The sequence below is a fragment of the Chiloscyllium plagiosum genome, chromosome 22, assembly GCF_004010195.1.
Source record: "Chiloscyllium plagiosum isolate BGI_BamShark_2017 chromosome 22, ASM401019v2, whole genome shotgun sequence".
NCBI classification, from domain to species: Eukaryota; Metazoa; Chordata; class Chondrichthyes; order Orectolobiformes; family Hemiscylliidae; genus Chiloscyllium; species Chiloscyllium plagiosum.
The window spans coordinates 15899458-15924732 of NC_057731.1; the positions used below are offsets into that span (position 1 = coordinate 15899458).

At 40.8% G+C, this 25275-nt stretch overlaps 1 protein-coding gene across 1 annotated transcript in view; it reads right to left on the reverse strand.

Annotated features, from left to right (window-relative positions):
• Positions 1–23646, reverse strand: part of cep55l (centrosomal protein 55 like) — a 29992-nt gene extending 6346 nt beyond the window's left edge. The window contains exons 1-6 of the mRNA XM_043712470.1: positions 23342–23646; positions 19490–19768; positions 12031–12084; positions 8293–8419; positions 6715–7034; positions 3882–3953 (exon numbers count right to left, since the gene is read on the reverse strand). Of these exons, the coding sequence (XP_043568405.1) occupies positions 3882–3953; positions 6715–7034; positions 8293–8419; positions 12031–12084; positions 19490–19768; positions 23342–23512 (1023 nt within the window). The 5' untranslated portion in view covers positions 23513–23646. The remainder of the gene's footprint in view (positions 1–3881; positions 3954–6714; positions 7035–8292; positions 8420–12030; positions 12085–19489; positions 19769–23341) is intronic.
• Positions 23647–25275: the final 1629 nt, after the last annotated feature.

The following is a 25275-nucleotide window of genomic DNA, read 5'->3' on the forward strand; positions in this document are numbered from 1 at the left end:
GGAAGGATATTGTGAAACTTGAAAGGGTTCGGAAAAGATTTACAAGGATATTGTCAGGGTTGGAGGATGAGTTACTGAATAGGCTGGGGCTGCTTTCCCTGGAGCATCGGAAGCTGAGGGATGACCTTATAGAGGTTTATAAAATCATGAGGACCATGGACAGGATAAGTAGACAAGGCCTTTTCCCTGGAGTGGGGAGTTCACCTAGAGGGCATAGGCTTAGGGTGAAAGGGGGAAGTTTTAAAAGGGATCCAAGGGGCAATTGTTCCATGCAGAGGGTGGCAAGTATATGGAATGAGCTGCCAGAGGAAGTGGTGGAATCTAGTACAGTTACAACATTTTAAAATGCAAAAGATGGGAAATGAATAGGAAGGGTTTAGAGGGATATGGGTCAAGTGCTAGAAAGTGGGACTAGATTAATTTAGGATATTGGTCAGTATGGACAAGTTGGACCAAAGGGTCGGTTTCCCTGCTGTATATCTCCATGACTCTAAGTGGTCAAAAACTGACTGCAATACTAGCCTGTGTGTCTTATTGGCTGAATATCCTAACATGCAAGGGCCACAGCTTTGAGAAACACCCTGCACAGTAAGTAAAACAACAGGAAGAGTTTTTCTCACTCTGAATGCTGGAATACAGGCACTGTCAAAAGAAAAATCAGAACTGAACTTTAGCCAACTTACAAAAGCAAAGTCTGGAAACTGATTGATCAATTGCCAACATCACATTATCTGTCATCCAATAACGGCTACAACATGGTCTTAACTGGTCTGCACAAACAATTCAGAGACTGATCTAGGGACCTCACTCTGGTCTGGTCACAACCATAACAAATTTAAAATTATATGCAGTCCAGAAACGATGCATATATGAAGCTAACATTACCCAAGAAACATAAAAGAGACTTTCAACCCAGAGTTTAATAATGATGGGCTATAGGCCACAAAGTGTGTGTATTAAATAAGTTGTGATTTTAATAGTAAAGTTAGCACAAATTTAAACACTGATCTAGTTACAATAATGTTTGGTTGGTGATGGTTGAAATAATTTTAGCCTGCACACAACTTACTTTGATTTGATGGAGTTTGATTGATTATCATGTTGTTTTAATGTAATTTAAGCTGGATTGCAACATTACCACATGACCATACATTACATTGTGAAAATCTGATTTATAGTAATCATTTCTAAAAGTTCTGATTACAACTGTTTTTCACAGCAGAATAATAATGTAAAGCTGATTTCACTCACCCTTTCTGGCTTTCAGCCAATAATTAGGGCTCACCATAAAATCAGTTTGCTCATAATTCTCTTCAGAACATAAAGAGTATGCTACAGAAGCTCATTCATCCAATCCGTCTCTAACAGCTTATTCAGCTCATCACAATTAACGGTTCTCAATCTGCAGACTGTAGGTTTCAGCATCGCATGTATATATCCAAACATTGTTGAACTGTGATCAGGATTATTGTTTGTACCAGTTATTCAACACCGATTTCCACATCTCAACACATATTGGGTGAAAATCTTTCCTCTCAACTCTCCTCAAATCCTTATACCAATTAGTTTAAATCTACACTGCCAGTTATTTGCTTTAGAAAAGTTACTTTTCAACATCCAGTCTAGGCCTCAGATTCCTCTGTTCTAAAGAAAACAATCCCAAGTTATTTGATTCTTTCTTTATAATCAAAATTATCTGGTCCTGGCAAATTCCTACATAATCTCCTCTGTATTTTCTCTAGTGTAATCTCATCATTCCTGTAATACGGTGACCGGAACTACGCACATTTTAGTTATGGCGTAAAGTTCTAGCATAGCTTTCCCAACTATAATGCCGTGCTTTGGCTAATAAAAGAAAAATATCCCATACCTTAACCACCTCTTCAAAGTATTGCTACATTCAGGGCATTGTGGACCATGTGTCCCTCTACACTTCTCTGTATTTTACCATTTTGTTGTCAATTCCCGCGTCTTCTTTGCACTCCCCAAATGTATCTCAGCTGTCTCTTGATAAATTGTCTGCCACATTTCTGCCCAGTCTTTTAATAGCTTCCTGAGTCTGTGTGCTTTCGCTCCTTGATAACAATCACACCCAACCTTTTTTATTAAAAACATCAGTTTACAAACTATTATCATGTTTCCTTACATTTATATATAAATTATTGACGGATATGAAAGATGACACTTGCATCAAGATGAAGTTTTTATTAAAAGTTGTCAAAATTTTCCAAGCCAATCACAGATTGGGTGTTTAACTGCATTCAGGTAGTGAGTATTAACTTGATGGTCACTTAAGTTGCTTGGTTTTGTGGCATGCATTTGTGGCATCCATACATATATGGAGGCAGATGGAAGTTGCTTGGTTTTGTGGCATGCATTTGTAATGTGTGGCTCTGTAAACAGAATTTAAATTGCAAAGTGACTATGCTCCAGTTCTGTCCTTCACCTGACAATCCTTCCCCTCTACGTAGAGGTTCTTATTTGAGTCTGTAATAGACTCTTACTTTTTCCTTGGTTAACTCTCTTGCTCTTTGCAATTATGAAAATATACCTATTAATATTTTTCATGCCTTCACTTTCTTAATCTCATTTTAAAATTTGTTCTCTTTATTTTCTACAAGTCTCTATATTTTTCAGTAGAGTTCTAAGAGTTTTTATAAACCTTATCCTACTGTGTACTCTGATCTCTGGAGGGGTCTGGATTTAGGAATCATGCCTTTTTCCTTTGTGGAAACATTTTTGTTCAGAACGCTCTTTTTCCTCTTTGACCTGCTCCTACTGCTACGACATGCATTTACTTTAAACTGGTTTTTAAAACTATTTTCTACAAATCACACCAAATTTGAATAACATTGGTCTTTCCACAACTTAAGTTACACCCAAAATTTTTATGGTTTTCCATAATCATGTTAATGTAATTGAATTATGATCACTTTATCAAGATGCTCTCCAAAGCTTAGTCCTCCACCTGTTCAACATCTTCCCCAAAAGACAAGTACAGACCTGTCCCTTCTCTTGTTAGGCTTGCTATGCACAGGTTAAAATGCATGCACTTCAAGAATTCCATTGCCTTTCTCCTGACACAATTTCAGTTATAATGGAGTATTTCAGATCCCCTATCACTGCTGCATCGCATCTGCACTTCAATAATTTTTCAACATATTTGTTCATCTATTTCCTGAATCAGGGCACATAGTTAGGTTTCCAGAATGATAGTCCCTTTTATAATTTTCAGTTCAATTTAAGTGACTTTCTTTGATGATCTTTCAAACATATCAAACCTCCTCATAGGTGTGATTCTTTTTCGAATCAATATTGTGACCCCCTATCCTTTTGATTACTAAATTTTCTGCCATGCATTTCTGGTTTTGCTTGTCCTCCTTCTCAAACTATGTTGCTCCCATTTGCCTGCTACGCCAGTTTAAATCCTCCCCAACATCACTAGTAAAACTCCTTAACATAGTATTGGTCTCAGTCCATGTTGAGGTACAACCAGTCTAATCTTCACCACTTGCGGTATTGGCCCACCTTCATTGAGGTTACTGCCCAACAATTAGAATTTATGACTTCATGTCTCAGATGTTTCTTGGTAATTGAATTTGAGATGATACTTCAATACATTCATTATATCAAGGCAACTGTTTTCCCCCTCAATAACTCTTAATCACTCCAGAATTTACAAAACAAGCTAATTTATTTGGTATCAGATGGCAAATTAAAAAGATTAGATGGGGAAAACAACTGTAGAATTAAATTTACAGAATAGTGTTGCTCAATGCTCCAAATGGTTGTGAAATAATTCAATTGCTTCATATCTTAGACAGAGGCACAAACTTCAGTACATTTATGCTAATCAAGAACAGCACTGTCCATTACTATACCTGTTGTTCCATCACTCTATTTCTCGTCTGTTCTTCTTGTTGATTTATAGATGACCTTTGAAGGAGCTGTATCTGCAAGAACATTAAAAATCTAACTTGTTAACATGGTTAATTTTTAAACCAAAGTTTTAGATTGGTACAATAAGTAAAACCATTTAAGAAAACTAATATACTTACCGTACATGTCTCCACATCAAGTACATATTGTTGCTTTTAAAGGTATCTGACCAAAATTCAGTTAATAAATGGCAATCAAATCCAAAACCTCAAATCACGGTCTGCTCAAAGGGGTATTAATGACTTTGTCCTGGGTCATTAATATATTTTAACTATCGTGAAGAAGACATCAATAATTCTATTAGGATTATTCACCTCAAATAAATGCCTTCTCATAGATATATTTTGAGCTTCTTTAAATGACTAAATGAAAAAGATTTGAAGATATCAGAAATTGATACTGATAGCGTTGCGTTGTAAGCAAACATATGGAGTATTTAAGTCCTGTGTTAATGATTGCTAGATTTATATGCCATAGCCCCTAAATCTGTTTCATGAGCATTCTCAGAAGTCACAGAGGACTACAGCACAGAAGAAAAGCCCCTTGGCCCATCGAGTCTGAACTGGTCAAAAACAAGAACCTAACTATGCTAATCCTATTTTCCAGCACTTGGCCTTTGTATGCCTTTGCATTGCAAGTGTATACTGTAACACCCTTTTGAGCTAGCCTTTCACCAAATTCAACTGTGTATTACCATGCTAAACAGGATAGATTTTGAACAGATCTTACAACTCACAACTAGGCACCCATAGATGCTCTGGGTCATTATCAACAGCAGAATTGTACTTTGCAACAATATGCAACATCATGGGCCTAACAAATCTCCCACTCTAACATTACTATTAAGAGAATCAACCCTGGTTCAATGAAGAGCAAAGGGGGGCATGCCAGGAGAAGCACAGGTATATCTCAAAATGAGTTATCAGCCTGGTGAAGCTACAGCATGCTAAACAGCATAAGCAGCAAATGATAGAGTTAAGTGATTACACAGTTAACAAAATCAAATCCTGCCACATCTAGTTGTAATAGTGATGATATAACAATTGAACAACGCACTGGAGGTAGCGGTTCTACAAATAATCCCTGTACTCAATAATGGAGAGCCCAGCACAAAAGATAAGACTGAAGTATTTGCAACAATCTCCAGCCAGAAGTAATGGATGGATGATTGAGCTCAGCCTCCTCCAAAGGTCTCTAGCATCACAGGTTCCAGATTTCAGCCAAACATTCACTTCATGTGATCAAGGAATGGCTGGAGATACTGCATACTGGAAAGGCTAAGAGCCCTAACAACATTCCAGCAATAATTCTGAAGACTAGAGCTCCAAAACATGCCACATTGCTAGCTGCTGCTGCTGCAATACAGCTACAATACTGACAACATGGAAATTGCCCAGGTATGTCCTGAACACATAAAAACCGGGAAAATCCAGTATGTCCACTATTGTCCAATGAGTCTGCTCTCAATTATCAGTGAAGTGAAGTGATGGAAGGCGTCATCAACTGTGCTATCAAACAGCACTTTCTCAGTGATATCTGGCTCTCTAACAATCAGTTTGCATTCTGGCAGGGCCACTCAGCTCCTGACCTTTGTTCAAACATGGACAAAAAGAGAGTTGAATTCCAGTGATGAGGTAAAAGGACTGTCCTTGACATCAGGCCTGGCGAAACTAGAGTTAACGGGAATCGGGTAGAAAACGTTTGCTGAATATAGTCATTGCTGGAACAAAGGCAGATGATTGTGGTTGATAGAGGTCATTCATTTCAGCTCCAGGACCATCTCTAGAAAAATTCATCAGGCTAGTGACCTTGACCCAACTATTTTCAACTGCTTCAATGACTTTCCCTCCATTAAGTCAGAGGTAGGAATGTTCATTGATATTTGTACAATGTTCAGCACTAGCGAGTTTTAAGATTTGTAGCTCAGGTTGAGTTCTAAATGTAGGCTTGCTCGCTGAGCTGGAAGATTCGTTTTCAGACGTTTTGTCACCATACTAGGTACCATCACTGTGCCTCCGGATGAAGCACTGGTGGCATGGCCTGCTTTCTATTTGTATGTTTCGGTTTCCTTTGGGTTGGTGATGTCATTTCCTGTTCTTTTTCTCGGGGCAGTAAATGGGATCCAAGTCAATATGTTTGTTGATAGAGTTCCAGTTGGAATGCCATGCTTCTAGGAATTCTTGTGTCTCTCTGTTTGGCTTGTCCTAGGATGCATGCATTGTCCCAGTCGAATTGGTGTCCTTCCTCATCCATATGGAAGGATACTAGAGAGAGTGGGTCATGTCTTTTTGTGGCTAGTTGGTGTTCATATACCAAATCTGTTTACTGCCCAAAAATGAGTCAAAATCAGTGAAGAAGTATTTTCAGCAGAAACTAATTCGTTCTTGCTTGGATTATGTTCTACGTACCAAGCTCTGACGAAGTCCAACTTTGTATTTCAAAAACTTTTTGTTTACAGACAAACAGACTAATAAATATGGGTGAAGATTTGCCCACCACCACCAAATGTGCCTGCTGGTAATCAGAGCAATGAGAAGCAAATGCAAAGACAGATACATGGAGGATGTTTGGGCAGTCTAGCATTTGTTTGGAAGGTGAAAACCAATCATGAATTACATGCTCAGGCACATGATCTAAGGAATGCTAACCAGTATTTAAAAAAGCAATTTAACCACATGCTGTGAACTGTCACTACTAAAAATGGCATTGGTTCATACCAATTTTAATAACCCAAACACTCAAGTCTGCATTATTAACAAAACATCTTTTTTTTACCTGATATAATAAGTCTGCTGATCTTTTTTTCTCCTCTCCATATTGAGCGTTTAAGTTTTCTAACTCAGTTTGAAGCTTCTGTATTTTTTCAACTGAGCACTTCTTTTCTTCATCTGCCTTCCATTTACTGCAACCTTGTTCTGCTTGCAGTCTGACATTTAAGGCATTGACCTCCAAGCTCTTCTCTTCATAACGCTTTTTAATATCAGAAAGCTCTGATTTAAGTCTTTCTGCAATATCACGCTGTGCTTCAAAATCCTTTTTCATAGATGAAAGCAGCTGCTCATTGTATTTCTGTTTATTTTCCAGCTGTTGATTTGCTAGAAACATCAAAACATGTCAATTAAGTCACAGGCACTCAAAGGAAGGAACTCTAAAAATAACGCTCTTATAATCACAGGTACCAAAGATATCCAAAATAGACACTACAACTATATAACATATTACAGGCTAGACAAATTCTCAAATGAATATGTTGCAATACTAGATAAAAAACACACACTACAATGAGATTGAATTAGTCTAGATGGTGATTACAGGTATATAGCAAGGCAATTAGGTACCAAAACTATCAGACCCAGAGTAAATAGACAAAATATTAGAGAACTGGCTACAAACAAATTAATTAATTCATGAAGTTAAAAAAAAGACTTTTTTTTAAAAAAAAACAATGTGCAACAGCTTTACTATCAGGAAAATAGCAAAGGACTTATCCTTGGAGCCACATTTTGAGGATGCAAGATTCACGAGACCATTAGGAGCATTACTGCTTGTTCCATCAACTGAAACAAGTGGATTTGGCTGGTTACTTGGAACATATCAAGAAACACTTACTGACACAGGGTTAGAGTGGAGGAAGGACGAGTGGAGCTGGGCGAAAGGTATGGGAAACTTCTTACCCGTAACAAATCTATTTCAAGTAAAGACTAGCTCTACTTTATTCATTCAGTAACCAACTATCAGGAGTATATCAATTACAAGCAAAGCATTTTAAAAATCTTTTTGGATGATTGACCTTCTATGTTTCATTGTAAATACTAATGACAGGAACACAAGTAACTCAGATCTCTGGAAATCACAGATGAAAAAGTTCAGTGATTTCTACTGGGCATCCCAAATCTACTGGATTAGTGTCTCTTTTTTTCATGGGCAGTGATGCATTATTGCATAGAATTTACAATACAAGACATAACTTTCAGAGCCTGACATGAAATGCACAAAGCATGTGTTTTTACTTCAGCTGCGTTTGAGCAGGTTTGTCAAAACGTAGTCTGTGGGCCACAATGGGGCCCTCAGAGGTCTGTTTTTACAAACTAAAAATATTAATAAAACTTTTATTGGTTAGCTGTGCTGCTTAGCACACTAACTATTTTTATTAATTATTCATTTAAATTATTGCTTTACAGCTTTGGATTTGTTTATTTTTCTCTTCTATTCATGTAAACTGTTGTGATAAACCTTATTTTCTTGAAATTTGCTCACTATCCCCACAATGAGAGAGAAAACTGAAAAGTGCCATCATCCCCAACACAGGAAAGGTGGACAACCATGCGTTAGAAGAATGATGTAGTTCCATACTTTCTTCTTTGGAGTCAGAACACTGACTATTTTGTTGCTCTAGCTCAAATATCCGGCCAAGCAGACCCCTGACGTAAGCTTCCCGTTGTTGATCGTAAATCAGCCACTGCTGGTTTTTCTCTAGAGCCTATAAAACCAAATGCAGCTGTTATTTATGGCATTTAATTTTACTAACATAAGCATTTCATTAACTTAGAAGTATAAATGTTCTTGGGCTTAAATTAAAGAAAAAATTAAATCTTTAAAGTAAAAACAGAGGTCAGTATTTGAAAGACAAATCTAACTGTAAACAGTACCTACATCGCTTCAAAGACAGATTGTACAATTGTACATTGCATTTCTGAATTTGTCTAACCACATACCATAAATATTCGTCATATGGATAACTAGGAGAAAGTGAGAATTGCAGATGTTGGAGATCAGAGTTGAGAGTGGTGCTGGAAAAGCACAGCAGGTCAGGCAGCATCCAAGGAGCAGGAGAATTGACATTTCAGGCGGGAGCCCCTCTTCAGGAATGAGGCTTGTGAGTCACAGGGGCTGAGAGATAAATGGGAGGGGGAAGAAGAGAAGGTACCTGGGAATGTGAAAGGTCAAATGAAGACGGGGTGGGTGGTGGTGATAGGTCAGAGAAGAAGGTGGAGTGGATAGGTCGGAAGGAAGATGGACAGGTTAAGAGGGTGGTGCCGCATTGGAGGTTTGGGATTGGGATAATGTGGGGGAGGGGAAATGAGGAAACTGGTGAAATCCACATTGATTCCATGATATTGCAGGGTCCCAAGAAAGAAGATGAGGTGTTTTTCCTTCAGGCATTGGGTTGTGAGGGTTTGGCGATCTTCTCTCCCAATGTAGAAGAGATATTGGATGCAACGAATACAGTACATGTAAAGTACTTGTAAATTTCTGTCGGATGTGGAAGCATCCTTTGGGGCCTTGGACAAAAGTGACAGGGGAGGTGTTGGCGCAGGTTTTGCACATCTTGCTTTGGTAGGGGAAGGTGCCAGGAGTGGGGTGTGAGGCATGGATCTAACAGGGGAATCACGGAGTGAAGGTCTGTCCAAAATGCAGAAAGGGGTGGGGAGGGAAATATATCCCTAATGGTGGGGTCTGTTTGTAAGTGGCAGGGATTATGCAATGTATCTGAAGGTTGGTGGATTGGAAGGTGAGGACCTTGGAGGATGGGACTCAAGGGCGGAGGTGCGGGAATTGGAAGAGATGCACTGGATAGCATCACTGACCACGTGGGAGGGGAAATTGCGATCTTTGAAGGAGGAGGCCACCTGCGATGTTCTAAGATGGAATTGGTCCTCCTGGGAGCAGATGCAGCAGAGGCAGAGGAATTGGGAATAATGGCATTTTTGCAGGAGGCAGGGTGGGAGGAGGTGTCATCCAGGTAGCTGTGGGAGTCAATGGGCTTGTAGTAGATGTCCATGGTTAGTCGTTCAATGGAGATGGAGATGGACATGGAAAGTTCCAGGAAGGGGAGGGAGGTGTCTGAGGTGGTCCAGGTGAGTTTGAGGTCGGCGTGGAAGGTGTTGGTAAACTTGATGAATTGTCAACCTCCTTGTGAGTCCACAAGGTAGCACCAATACAGTAAATCGATGTAGTGGAGGGAAAGGTGGGGAATGGTGCTAGTGTAGCTGTCAAAGGTGAACTGTTCCACGTACCTGATGAAGAGGCAGGCATAGCTGGGGCCCATGCAGCTGCCCATGGTTTGGAAGGCGAAGTTATTGAAGATGAGGACCAGTTCAGCCCAGTGAATGAGTGTCAGTGGAGGAGTACTGGTTGGGTCAGTGTGAGTGGAAGAAGTGGAGGGCTTGAAGGCCTTCATTCTGGTGGATAGATGCGTACAGGGATTGGATGTCCATGGTGAAGATAAGGCATTACGGGCCGGGGAAATTAAAGTTTTGGAGGAGGTGAAGGGCATGGGTGGTTCCCCAAATGTAATGGGGAGTAAGGGGGACAGGTATGCAGGGGTGGATTCAGTGGGGCGGGAGCAGGCTGTGACAATGATCGACTTGGGCAGTCAGGTTTATGAATCTTGGGTAGGAGATAGAATCAGGTAACTGGTTGTACTGAGCAGAAAGTGCTTCATTATCTATTAATTTATGAAGTTAAGCCAATTGATAAGTGCAAGACTTTACTCCATATCAGGAATGCTTAAATTTTCTCAGTCATTAATCCCAAACAGACAAGTGAATTTGCAAGTGAAACCTTCAAACTGAAGAACAGACCCATTCACACTATACCGCTATCAGCTGGAACATTCAATGTTAAAAATATTTGGTCAAGACTGGCTTAGTTAGTACAAACTAATTTGAAGCAGCCTTGTGCGACACCTAGTGGAGAACTCAAATGCTGTTACAATTAGAAGCTAGTAAACACTTTCTCCACCCATCCAGTGACAAGAAGCATGGCCTCTTCTATGAATGCAGAATTCATTGATTATAGTAGGCAGATTAATTTGCAGTTGTGGTATTACAGCAAGAATTTGCAGCAAACGTTTGTTAATGAAACTAAAAGTCTACATTAAGAAGAAAGTGAAATGGTGTGTCAGCAATTTTGACAGTAGGTAGGGGTCATGCTTTTCAAATCACTGACACAAATTACTCGAGCATTTTAAGAAGAAAATTTAAGCATTCCTGATATGGACTCAAGTCGTGCACCTGTCAATTGGCTTGACTTCATAAATTAATAGATATTGAAACATTTTCTGCTCAGTACAACCAGTTACCCGATTCTATCTCCTACCCAAGGTTCATAAACATGACTGCCCCGGTCGACCAGTTGTCTCAGCCTGCTCCTGCCCCAGCCCCACTGAACTCACCGCTGCATACCTTGACACCCAACTGTCCCCCTTAGTCCAGGAACTCCCCACCTATGTTCAGGGCACCACCCATGCTCTTTACCTCCTCCGAAACTTTAATTTCCCCGACCCCTAACGCCTTATCTTCACCATGGACACATCTATCCACCACAATGAAGGCCTTCAAGCCCTCCGTTTCTTCCACTCACACTGACCCAGCCAGTACCCTTCCACTGACACACTCATTCACTGGGCTGAACTGGTCCTCACCTTCAACAACTTTTCCTTCCAAACCATGGGCAGCTGCCTGGGCCCCAGCTATGCCTGCCTCTTCGTCAGGTACGTGAAACAGTCCATCTTTCACAGCTACACTGGCACCATTCCCTACCTTTCAGCACACAATGAACACTAATCAATCATTTTTGCAGTCCAATTTTCCAAGGCCATTGAGGCATGTGATATGGATTGGAAAATCTTCAGATTTCCACGTGGGGCACAAACTATTGCAAAATATTTCTCAGGTCATGTCAGTAATTTCTGTGAAAGTCATCAGATGATTTGCTTTTATCTCCAGTTTTATGCTCACTAATGAATTATCAACAATCATTAAAACAGTTGTTTCTGCCCACAGTATTGGATAATTTGAGACACTAGACACAACAAATTTGAAATCAGTGTCAATACAAAAGGATAATGATATTGTTCCGAGCACAACACTGAAGTGAGTCGGTTTTAAACTTGCATGGTTTAAACTGATGGGGACTGTTCATGAAGTCCTAATTTTAATTTAATATAGTCATTTGGTTTTTGCTTCATTTAGATGCCGTACCCAATTCTCGATTCATCTCTTTTTCAGTTTAGCTTTAGAGGCATTAACCAACTACTTCTGTACATTAGAAAACATGATGAAATATTGATATAACTAGAATACGTACATCTTTTAGTTGAGCCTGGAGTGTTCCCATTTCATGTGATGATCCACTTTGGCACTATAAGAAATGAAAACAAAGTCATTCTTAATTGAAGCCCCAGAATAAACCATGAAGATCGCCTTTTGGACTGGAGGCCCCAAAACAAACCACAAAGATTGCTTTTCAGAGGCCTGCTACCACTGTTCCACAGGGATCAGTCTGGGTCCTCTTTTGTTTGTCATTTATATAATTTTGTGGATGAGAATATAGAAGGCATGGTTAGTAACTTTGCGGACGACATCAAAATTGGTGGTATAGGGTACAGTGAAGAAGGTTATTTAAGATTACAAAGGGATCTTAATCAAGTGAGTCAATGGGCTGATAAAATGGCAGATGGTTTCAATCTGGATAAATATGAGGTATTGCATTTTGATACAACAATTAAGGGCAGGATTTGTAAAAAGGGTCTTAGGTAGCATTGTAGAACAGAGGGACCTCGGGTGTTCAGGTACATAATTCTTTAAAGTTTGTGTCACATAAAGAAAGAGTGGTTAAAAAAGCCATTTAACACACTTGCCTTCATTGCTCAGTCCTTTGACGAGTTGATGTTCATCTTTGGTATATGAACATCAACTAGCCACAAAGAAGACATGACCCACTCTCATTAGTATCCTTACATACAGATGAGGAAGGACACTACTTCAACTGGGACTACACATCAGTCCTAGGACAGCCAAACAGAGACGCACGAGAATTCCTAGAGGCACGGCATTCCAACCAGAACTCTATCAACAAACACATTGTTTTGGATCCCATTGACTACCCCCTGAGAAAAAGAACAGGAAATGACATCACCACAGTAAATGACATCACAAGCCCAAGAAACCCAAACACAAATAGACAGCGGGCTACACCACAGTGCTTCTTCCGGAGGCTCACTGAAGATGTTACCTAGTATGGCCATGAAACGTCTGAAAATGAACGTTTTCAGCAAGCGAACCTACATTCAGCATGAACTGTTTGGCCTGAATGGTCTGGTTTTGTGCTGTATGACTATGACAACTTCAAATCAATCAACACTTAAAATTAACAACAAAATTAATCTGAATTCTTCTCTTTAATACATGTAGAGATAATTTCGGGAAAGAAATCCTGATGAGGGACATTAGAATAAAAATTAGTTGTGACAATACAATGGCTTTAAGAGGTGTCTGGGGAGGTGTGTTGGTACTATAGTTTAAGAGGTGTATTTTGTCTGCTTTTTTCTTGGAGAGGTTTTAAGGTGTAAGCGTGGAGCTGTCTATTTCAATCAAGTAAACAGCTTGTGAGGCCTTGAATTTTTTAAAATGTTAAAACAATAGAAGCGGATTGGATGGGTGGGGCCAAGCTCCCACTGAACCAAGATTTTTGTCTTAGTTTTTGAGTAGTAGCAGTTGCTGGAGTCTTGAAGATGGGTTTGGAAGCTGCAGGTACATCTCTCCCTGCAACTCAGTTTTCTTTAGATGCTTTCCTCCTGGAGTGGAGAACTGCCTGTGAGACAAATCTATTTTACTGAATTTGCCTTTACCAAGTGTGTGTTTATGGAATGTTACTTTATTGAAACAGTTACTGTTCAGTAGTACGTAATCTACTATCCTGTTAGGTTTTCCAACAGAGTTCAGTTATTCCAATTTCTTATTTCTTTTGTTGTATTTTAACCACAATATACGAATAAAACGTGTTTTGCTTTAAGACTGGTGGGTTTGATCAACTGAATTACACCTGGCATGTAATGCCTAGCATTTCCGTTTAAAATAAGGGAAAGTTAGGATCCTGGCTATCATCATCTTATATTTTGAGGAAGATTAATCTGGTTCATCATAGTCAAGAATTAGGTGTTGTAAGTAATTGGAGCAGTCTATCTTACACTATGCATGGTTAATCAGTATTTTCCTGCAACTTAGTGAAAATAATTTGGTTTACAAGTTCAAAAATTTAACAGAACAACCTTTAATATGTTTATAACCTGATGTTTCAGGTACAGAGTAATACATTTCAACAAGAGTGAAAGGTAAGGGAATCCTGGCTTTAGTTTCCTTCAATGACAAGGGTGATATAAACAATGAAGAAACAAAGGAGAACATATGATTCAGATCAAGTAAATTTCTCAATCAAGACTTAGGCCAAATACAATAGATTGAGCAGGTAAATCAAAAGGAGACAACTGGCAAAGAGAGAATGAAGACGGTGTGGCAGTTTACATGAAAGATTGCTCAAAACATTTTCTAACTACCTCTAAATAGTCACCAGATACAAGAGACAGTATGAAATCTATCTGAAACAAAGAGGGTAATTTATACTTCTAACCACAGGGCAAGGCTAGAATACTTAACAAGTGCTAAACATTTGTAGAAGTAGAGATGACAGAAATAATAGTAGTATTAAAAATGTAAGTCATAGTCCATTGAAAAGCTGCTTATGCCAAGATTATAAACATCACCTGGTCTGGATGGCCTGTATTCCAGATTGTTAATAAAAGTTCAGTACAGATAGGCCAGCAGAATGGGAAAGCACATGGCAGACGGAATTTATTGGGGAAAGCGTGAGGTGATCCATTTTGGCGCGAGCTAATTCAGACTTAACAGAATTTTAAAAAGCATAGAGGATGCAGGGCTTCATGTGTATTGATTGGCAGGTGATACAGACTGTTAGGTTTCTGAAATACATGTACGAGTTAGTACATTGTGCTGAAGCTTTACAGACGTCTGGCTGGGCCACAGTTACAGTAGTGCAGGCAGTTCTTACTGCTTCATTTTATGAAGGCTGGGAAGGGCCTCGACATGGTGCAGAGGAAATTTATCAGGATTGTTCCAGGGATGCAAAAATTAGCTACAAAGTTAGGTGAAATTGGAGAAAGTGGGAACAACAATAAAATTGCTGGAAAAAACCCAGCAGTTCTGGCAGCATTTGTGCAGAGAAAGTAGAGTTAATGATTTGGGTCCAGTGACCCTTCTTCAGAACTGATCTTAGCTAGGAAATGGTTGGTATATGTGCTGAAAACTGAGATTTGGGGTGGGGGGCAAGGAGGAGCAAACTGAAGGTGGAGATGGAGCTGAGAGAAAATCAATTGGGCAGTCAAAGGAAGGGTAAAAGGTCAGCCTGGGAGAATGAATAGCTGCTCAGGGGAACATTAGTAGCAGCCAATGTGATGACAAAGTCTGGTGTGGGCTGCTGGACCATGACCCCACCATGGAACATCAGGCCATCGTATCCACAACAGTCAGGAATCTCATTTCATGTGATGATCTCCCTTCCACGACCTCCAAAATCATAAGCCCCCAAACCCAGGCAGCTTGCTTCTACGTCCAATCCAAATTGACAAACAGGACTGTCCAGGCAGACTACTGTTCTGCCTTCTCCTGCCCCACAGAACTCAACTCTTCCTACTGCAACTCTATTCTTTTCTCACCTTGACCAATCCATCCCCCCTCCTCCCACCCAATCATAATTGATACGTTTTTTCCATTTTCTTGCCATAACCTTTGATCCCCTTGGCAATCAAGATCCTATCTCTGTTTTAAATAAATGCAAATGCCGGCACCCACAGCCCTCCAGGCTAATGAAGTTTCTCCCTAGCCCTGTTCTAAAAGAGTCTTCCCTTTACTCTAAGGCTGTGCCCTCTGATCCTCATCTTTCCTGCCAATGGAAACATCTTCCCAATATCTACTCTGGCCAGGCCATTCAGTATTCTCTAAGTTTCAATCAGATTCTCCCTCAACCTTCTAATCATCACATGTCGTCCCAGAATCCTCAAACATTCCTCATGTTATGTCTTTCATTCCTGGGATGAACCTTCTCTGGCTCCAGGGCCAATACATCTGGAGATATGGGGCCCAAAAGTATTCACAATACTCTAAATATGGTCTGACCAAAGCTTTATAAAGCCTCAGAATTACAGCCCTGTTTTTATATTCTAGTCCTCTCAAAATAAATGACAACATTGTATTTGCCTGCCTAATTACCAACTCAACGTGTAAGTTTACCTTGAGAGAATCCTGATCTAGAACTCCCAAGTCCCTTTGTACTTCAGATTTCTGAATTTTCTTCCTATTTAGAAAATAGTGCATGCCTCTATTCTTCCTAGAAAAAGTGAATGACCTTGAACTTTCCTACATTGTATTTCATCTGCCACTTGTTTGTCCAATCTCCAAATCTGTCAAAATTTTCTGCAGTCTCCCCATCTCCTCAATACTACCTGCCCCTCCACCCATCTTTACATCTATACATACCAAGCTTTTCTACATGGAACTTGCTGACCATAGGGTGCTGGAAACAAAGGCAGTTAATGACTTCAAAACAATTAATTTATCCATGGAAAGTGGGCTGTGCCGACTGGGCTTGGAAAGAACTTTCAGGTACTGGCATTCCATATGTCTGCTGCCTTTGTCCTACTAGATGGTCATGGTTGTGGGTTTGGAAGATGCCAAGGAGCTTTAAGGAGCCTTGGTGAATTTCTGCTGTGCATCTTGTCAATAGTACACACTGCTACTACTGAGCATCAGTGGATGTGGTGTTTAGGGAGTCAAGTGGTTAACTACTTACTGCAAGATTCCTCACCTCTGACCTGACCTCGTAGCCACAGTATTTATTTGACTAGTTTAGTCTAGAAACATAGAAACAAGAAATAAGTGCAACAGTAGGCCATTCAGCCCTTTCTGCCTGTAACACTATTCAATACAATCCCAGCTGATCATGCAACCTCATATCCCATTTCTGCCTTCTCCCGATAACCCTTGATCCCATTAGCCTCAAGGGCCACATCCAGCTGCCTCTTGAATATATCTAATTAACTGACCCCAACAGCTTTCTTGTGGGAGAGAATTCCACAGGTTCACAACTCTGAGTGAAGGAGTTTTTCCTCATCTCAGTCCTGAATGGCTTACCCCTTATTTTTAGACTGTGACTCCTTGTTCTGGACATCCCCCAGTTTTGGGAACATTCTTTCCACATCTAGCCTGTCCAGTCCCATCAAAATGTTATGTTTCTATGAGATTTCCCTCCATTCTTCTAAATTCTAGCAAATACAAGCCATTGATCCAGTCTCTCCTCATAGGTCAGTCCTGCCATCCTGGGAATCAGTCTGGTAAAGCTTTGCTGGACTCCCTCAGTAAGAAGAATGTCCTTCCTCAGACTAGGAAACCAAAACTGCACACAATACACAAGGTGTGGCCTCACCAAAGCCCTGTATAACTGCAGCAAGACATCCTTGCTCCGATATTCAAATCGTCTTGCTATGAAGGGGACTATATCATTAGTTTCCCTCTCTGCCTGCTGCCCCTGCATGCCAACCATCATTGACTGTTCCACCATGACACCCAAATTTCATTGCACCTCGCCTTTTCCCATACTGTCACCATTCAAATAATCTGCCCTCCTGTTTTTGTGACCTCACAATTATCCACAATATATTGCATATGCCAAGTATTTGCCCACTCAGCCAGTCTGTCCAAGTCACCCTGCAGCCTCTTAGCACCCTCCTCACAGCACACACAGCCACCCAGCTTAGTGTTACCTGCAAATTGGAGGGGTGGCATTCAATTCCTTCATCCAAATGGTTAATGTATGTTGTGAACAGCTGAGGTCCAGCACTGAACCCTGTGGCACCCCTCTCATCATTGTCTGCCACTCCAAAAAGGCCCCATTTATTCCAACTCTCTGCTTCTCTATCCATGTCAATACATTATAACGACATTAAGGATAAAAGGGTAACTAGGGAGAGAATATGGCCCCTCAAAGATCAACACAGCAGCCTATATGTGGAGCCACAGGAGATGGCTCCTATGATTATCTTGCATCAGTATTTACAGTGGAAAAGGACATGGAAGATATAGAATGTAAGGAAATAGGTGGGGACATCTTGAAAAACATCTATATTACAGAGGAAGTAATGCTGGATGTCTTCAAATGTATAAAAGTGGATAACTCCCCAGGACCTAATCAGATGTACCCTGTGGTAAGCTAGGGAAGTAATTGCTGGGCACCTCGCTGAGATATTTGTATCATCAATAGTCACTGGTGAGGTATCAGAAGACTGTAGATTGGCTAACGTGGTGCCACTATTTAAGAAAGGTGGTAAGGAAAAGCCAGGGAACTATAGACCAGTGAGCCTGACATCAGTGGTGGGCAAGTTGTTGGAGGGAATCCTGAGGGACAGGATGTACATGTATTTGGAAAGGCAAATTAGGGATAGTCAGCATGGCTTTGTGCGTGGGAAATCATGTCTCACAAACTTGATTGAGTTTTTAAAGAAGAAACAAAGAGGATTGATGAGGGCAGAGCAGTAGTTATGATCTATATGAACTTCAGTAAGGCAAACAATATTCCTCATGGGAGACTGGTTAGAGCTCATGGAATACAGGGAGAACTAGCCATTTGGATACAGAACTGGCTCGAAGGTAAAAGACAGAGGGTGGTGGGGGATTACTTTTCAGACTGGAGGCCTGTGACCAGTGGAGTGCCATAAGGATCGGTGCTGGGTCCACTGCTTTTTGTCATTTATATAAATACTGTGGATGAGAACATAGTAAGTATATTAGTAAGTTTGCAGATGCCACCAAAATTGCAGGTGTAGTGGACAGTGAAGAAGGTTACCTCAGTACAACAGGATCTTGACCAGATGGGCCAATGGGCTGAGAAGTGGCAAATGGAGTTTAATTCAGATAATTTAGATAAATGCGAGGTGCTGCAGTTGTAAAAGCAAATCAATGCAGGCCTTATACACTTAATAGTAAGGCCCTGGGGAGTGTTGCTGAACAAAGAGACCTTGGAGTGCAGGTTATTAGTCCCTTTAAAGTAGAGTCGCAGGTAGATAGGATAGTGGGGGTGGCATTTGGCATGCTTTCCTTTATTGATCAGATCAATGACGAGAGGAGTTGGGAGGTCGTGTTGCGGTTGTACAGCGCATTGGTTAGGCCACTTTGGGAATATTGCATGCAATTCTGGTCTCCTTCCTACCGTAAGGATATTGTGAAACTTAAAAGGGTTCAGAAAAGATTTACAAGGCTGTTGCCAAGGTTGGAGGATTTGAGCTGCAGGGAGAGGCTAAATAAGCTATTTTCCCTTGAGCGTCAGAGGCTGTGGGGTGACCTGATAAAAGGTTTATAAAATCATGAGGGGCACGGATAGGATAAATAGACAAGGTCTTTTCCCTGGGATGGGGAGGCCAGAACTAGAGGACAGAGGTTTAGGTTGAGAGGGGAAAGATATTAAAGGGACCTAAGAGGCAACTTTTTCAACAGAGGGTGTATGGAATGAATTGCCAGAGGAAGTGGTGGAGGTTGGTACAATTACAGCATTTAAAAGGCATCTGGATGGATATATGAATAGGAAGGATGATATTACTGGCAGACAATGGTGCTTCTAAAATCCAAGGAACAAGATTAAATGGGGATATTAGTGAAACTAATGTGTATAAAACTACAATATCTTGAATAAACAATTTTACCTGAGGTAAAAGATTTGGAACGCTGATTTCAAGTTCTTTGCATTTTAAAGTGATTGCAGACAGTTTATTTTTCAGATTTTCAGTTTCCTCACTCAAGGACTTGAAGAGCTGTTCTTTTTTCTTTATATCATTATTTTTATCTTCAAGCATTCTGCGCAGGGCATTCACCTCATTACTTCCAGATTTGGATAACTGATCTTTCATGGTCTGTAGCTGCCTGTCTTTCTGTTCAAGTTCTTGGATCTGTTTCTGCTTTGTAGTTTCAAGTGCCAGAATTTTCTGTATGAAAAAAGCAAAAATATTAAAGATGTTGCCTTGAAACCTTGCTCTTTTGCAAAGATCAAAAATAGATTGAGAAAAAAATACCTCTACTTTCAATCTAAGATGCCCACAAATGGAGTGGTCTTTGAAAAGGTCAGATTCATACAATGAGAAAAGTAAAAAGGAAAAATCCACTAAAAATGGATGTACAACTGGACGCCAATGCAGAAATTTGAGACATTAGTTATGGTCGGGAGGACCAGAAAAAGTTATAGAGTCATAGAGACGTACAGCATGGAAACAGACCCTTCAGTCCAACCCGTCCATGCCGACCAGATATCCCAACCCAATCTAGTCCCCCCTGCCAGCACCCGGCCCATATCCCTCCAAACCCTTCCTATTCATATACCCATCCAAATGCCTCTTAAATGATGCAATTGTACCAGCCTCCACCACTTCCTCTGGCAGCTCATTCCAGACACGTTCCACCCTCTGTGAGAAAAAGTTGCCCCGTAGGTCTCTTTTATATCTTTCCCCTCTCACCCTAAACCTATGCCCTCTCGTTCTGGGCTCCCCGACCCCAGGGAAAAGACTTTGCCTGTTTACTCTATCCATGTCCCTCATAATTTTGTAAACCTCTAAAAGGTCACCCCTCAGCCTTCGACGATCCAAGGAAAACAGCCCTAGCCCGTTCAGCCTCTCCCTGTAGCTCAAATCCTCCAACCCTGGCAATATCCTTGTAAATCTTTTCTGTACCCTGTCAAGTTTCACAACATCTTTGTTCAGCAACACTCCCTAGGACTTTACCATTAAGCGTATAAGTCCTGCTAAGATTTGCTTTCCCGAATGTAGCACCTCGCATTTATCGGAATTAAATTCCATCTGCCACTTCTCAGCCTATTGGCCCATCTGGTCAAGATTCTGTTGTAATCTGAGGTAACCCTCTTCGCTGTCCACTACACTTCCAATCAGGAGCCAGCCTTTACACATTTTTATAAGCATTTAGAGTTACACAATACAAACATGCTCAGCTAACTCAAAAGTTTCAGTTGTCTGTTGCACAAGGCAAAACTAAATCCTGAATTAATAAACACACTTCATATGTGTGAATACAATTAATATATAATTAACAGATCTAACAGGTAAACTGGAACTCAAAGTTTTAGCAGAAAGACCACACCTAAAGCCTAAGTTCTCTGTCAGGATGCATTTGTACGCCAACCTGTATTATGTGCTCAGGTCTCTGAAATGAAAGTTGACCTTAAAAAAAAAAGAATGAGCCCAAGGTGACACTGAGAATAGCTGAGGTTCAATTTCCTCTTTAGCAGAATTTGTCAATTGCAACTGGAGCTACACTGGAAGACTCATCTTGGCCTCCGAACAATTGCTCGGGATCAAATTCTTGCAGCTCTGTTTAGAATTCTCATGTAAGAGCAGACTGGCTGCAGTGCATGCATAGTCCAATGTCAAACATTTTCTCAGTGTTTCCTGAAAATCACTTGGGAAAGATCATGGAACCACACCCCAATAAACAATCTGTGTTCAAGAATGGGGCATGGAAAAACACACAATTAATCAACTTGATTGTTATTCTGTTTACAAAACACTTAAATGGTCAATGAAGGCAATGCAGTCCATGTGTTCTACGTGAATCCCAAAAGATTTTTGAAGTAGTGTTACAAGATGGACACCCACAAAAAAAGGCACAGAGGAACACAGATACAAGGTTAGCTGAAAGTCAATAAACAGGGCAATGTTGAACAATTGTTTTGCAAACTTGAAGTATGTAGAGGTGTTTTCAAGAGGACAAGAGTCACTGATTTTCTTATATCTATTAAGGATACTGACTTTGGTATAGATGCTGAAAAATGTGATGCTGGAAAAGTGCAGCAGGTCAGGCAGCATCCATGGAGCAGAAGAATCAACATTTCGGGCATAAGCCCTTCTTCAGGAATCCTTCTTGGTATAGATGCCGCAACTTCAAAAGTTGCAATTGACCAAAATTGGAAGCATTGCAAATTGTGATAAATTTCAAGAGCTCATGGAATTGGTGTAAAATACAGCTTAATACAGAGAGTGAACACAGATTTAAGGTGATTGGCAAAAGGATCAAAGACAACATAATTATAAATGTTTTTCAAATGATTAAAATCTCAAACACACTGCTCGAGAGCATGGTGAGGCAGAGTCAATTAAGACTTTCAAAAGCAAATTGGATAGACACCTGAAGCAAAAATGTTTGCAGACCCAAAGAGAAAAGGCTGATGAGGGAGACTAAGTTAGTTGCGCTTACAGAGAGATGACAGACAAGCTGAACAATCTCGTTTCATACACTAATCATTCTATGATTTGGTTTACATCATTACACTTTGAAACAAAACACAGAAGCTTGCAGCAAGCAATCAAATCGACCAACATGAACCGAAATTAAAATTTTGGAATTAACATGTAAAAGTTGGCAGCAATTGAAGGCCTTTTTAGATTTCCCTATTTTACCATACAAACTATTGGAAGTGAATGGTAAAATAATAGTCAGCAAGGCTTCATCAAGCAGAGATCATGTCTGACAAACCTGTTAGGATTCTTTGAGGTGGTATTAAGCAAATTAGCAAAGGAGAGCCAGTGGATGTAATCTATTTGGATTTTCAGAAGGCCTTTAAGAGGCATCACACAGGAGGCTGCTAAATATCATAAGAGCCCATGGTATTAAGGGCAAAATACTGGCATGGATTGAGGATTAGTTGACTGGTAGAAGCCAGAAAGGGTGAATAAAGGGGTTTTTTTTCAGGATGGCAACCAGTGAACAGTTGAGTTCTGCAGGAGTCAGTGTTGGGAACCATAACTATTCACGTTATATATTAATGAACAGTACAAAGAAACTGAGGGCATTGTTACTAAGTTTGCAAATGACACAAAGATAAGTGGAAGAACAGGTAGTGTTGAGGAAGGCTGCAGAAAGACCCAGGCAAGCTAGGAGAGTGAGCAAAGCAGTGACAGATGGAATACATTGAAACTTACAGAATACTGAAAGATCTGAATAGAGGAACATGGAGAAGATGTTTCCATTAGAAGGAGAGACTTGGATCTACAGGCACAATTTCAGAAAGAAGGAACAACCTTTTAGAACTGAGATGAGGAGTAATTTCTTCAGGGAGGAGAAAGTGAGGACTGCAGATGCTGGAGATCAGAGCTGAAAAACGTGTTGCTGGAAAAGCGCAGGTCAGGCAACAAGGTGCAGGAGAATCGACGTTTAGGGCATAAGCCCTTCTTCAGGAATGGCTGGAAAAAACACAGCAGTTCAGGCAGCACCCGAGGAGCAGGAGTGTCGACGTTTCGGGCAAAAGCCCTTCATCGGGAATACAGGCAGAGAGCCTGCAGGGTGGAGAGGTAAGTGAAAGGAGGGTGGGGGTGGGGAGAAAGTAGCATATTGCCAGGAGATTGTTAACTGCATCACATTTATAACGTCAGTGATTTAAAAAGGGACACGGGGTGGGTAGGTAAGTAACTCGCCAGAGCAGACTGGCGGGGGTAGAGGGGGCACTAATGTCCCCAGTGGTCCTGAGGCCAAGGCCAGCACAGGCCGAGACCCACCTCCAGCAGGCGGTTCCTCTCGCGCTCCCATGTCTGGCCCTTGCTCAGCTCCTCCAGGGATTTCTTGAGCAGCGCGTTTTCTTTCCGGACCTTGTCGGTGTCGCTCTCGGACCGGGACACGTCCGCTTTGCGGAGGCCGAAGCGGCTGCTGATGATGTTCTTGGAAGTCATGGCAGTTTGTGTTTACCCCTCTCCGCCCGGTAACGGGAGCAGCGCCTCAGTCCAACCGCCGCCGCCGGCACGAGCGGCAATGTCGCCACAACAAATTCAAATTCCCCACGTTTCCGGTCCCTGCGGGGCATGCCGGGAGACAGCTGCACTGCGCAGGCGTCAGAAAGGTGGCTTATGGGAACAGGACTAAACAGTGGCCAATATGGTTCATTTTAAATCCACTTAAAAATCACACAACACCAGGTTACAGTCCTGCAGGTTTATTTGAAAGCACTAGCTTTCGGAGCGTTGTGCAGCAGGGTCATAAGATACAGAATTTATAGCAAAAGATTAGTGTCATGCAACTGAAATGACATATTGAACCCCAAACCTAGATTGCTGTTAAGTGTTTAATCTTTTAGAATGGGTTGCAGGTTTCGGTTTATCAATATGTAAATCCCCAAACTTACTCTAAGTCACATTCTCAAGATAACAAGGTTTTATAAAAAAAAAGGTCAGCTCACACAATGCATTAAAGGTGTGAGGTTGGAGTCTGTCTGTATCCCAATCTTCAGTCAGACTGGTTCTGTTTCCAAAGTTGGAATTTATAAAATATTACTTGGATTGACTGCCTGCATTATATGTCTATGGGGTGAATATACATTTGCAGATACATTCTATTTTGCTCAAAAAGCGCACAACCTGCAGGTAGTCAATCCATGTAATATTTATAAATTCCTAATTTGGAAATAGAACCAGTCTGACTCAAGATTGGAATACAGACAGACTCCAGCCTCACACCTTTAATGCATTGTCTGAGCTGACATTTCACTTTTTTAAAAAACCTTGTTATCTCAAGAATGTGACTTCAAAGAAGTTCTGGAATTTACACATTGATAAACCGAAACCTGCAACCCATTCCAAAAGATGAAAGATTTCACAGCAATCTGGGTTTGTTCAGTATATCATTTCAGTTGCATGACACTAATCTTTTACTATAAATTCTGTGTCTTATGATCCTGTCCTACAGCTACCCAATGAAGGAGCAGTGCTCAGAAAGCTAGTACTTCCAAATAAACCTGTTGGACTATAACCTGGTGTTGTGTGATTTTTAACTTTGTCCGCCTCAGTCCAACACTGGTTCCTCCACATCATTTTAAATCCATTCATTCCTGGGGAATGGTTAGGTCAGCATCCATTAAACAGTAGGAAGCGATAGTGAGCTAGTGGTATTTTTATTGGGTTGTTAATCATCTTTGCTTATGCCTGAATCATCAACTTTCTTGTTCCTCGGATGCTGCCTGACCTGACCTGCTCTGCTTTTTCAGCATTACAATTTTCGACTCTGTTAACCCAGAAAATGTTCTGCGGAACCTGGTTCGAATCCTGCCACAGCAGATAGTGGAATTGGAATTCAATTAATATCCAGAATTAAGAATCTGATGTGTATGAATCCATTGTCAAAAAGATCCATGTGGTTCACTAATGCCCTTTAGGGAAATAAACTACCATCCTTAATTGATTTGGCCAACATGTGATTCCAAACCCACCAACAATATGGTTGACTCTTAATTACCCTCTGAGTAATTAGAGATGGGCAAAAGATTCTGGCCTAGCCAGTGACACCCTCATCCCACGAATGAATAAAAATATCATGATGAGCAACTCCTGTCCATTTGGTACAGGTGCACCCATAGTACCCTTGGGGAGGCAGTTGCAGGATTTTGACTCAGGAAACAGTGTTCCTATGTGTCTGCTGCCTTTGGCAAACTGGCATTGTATTC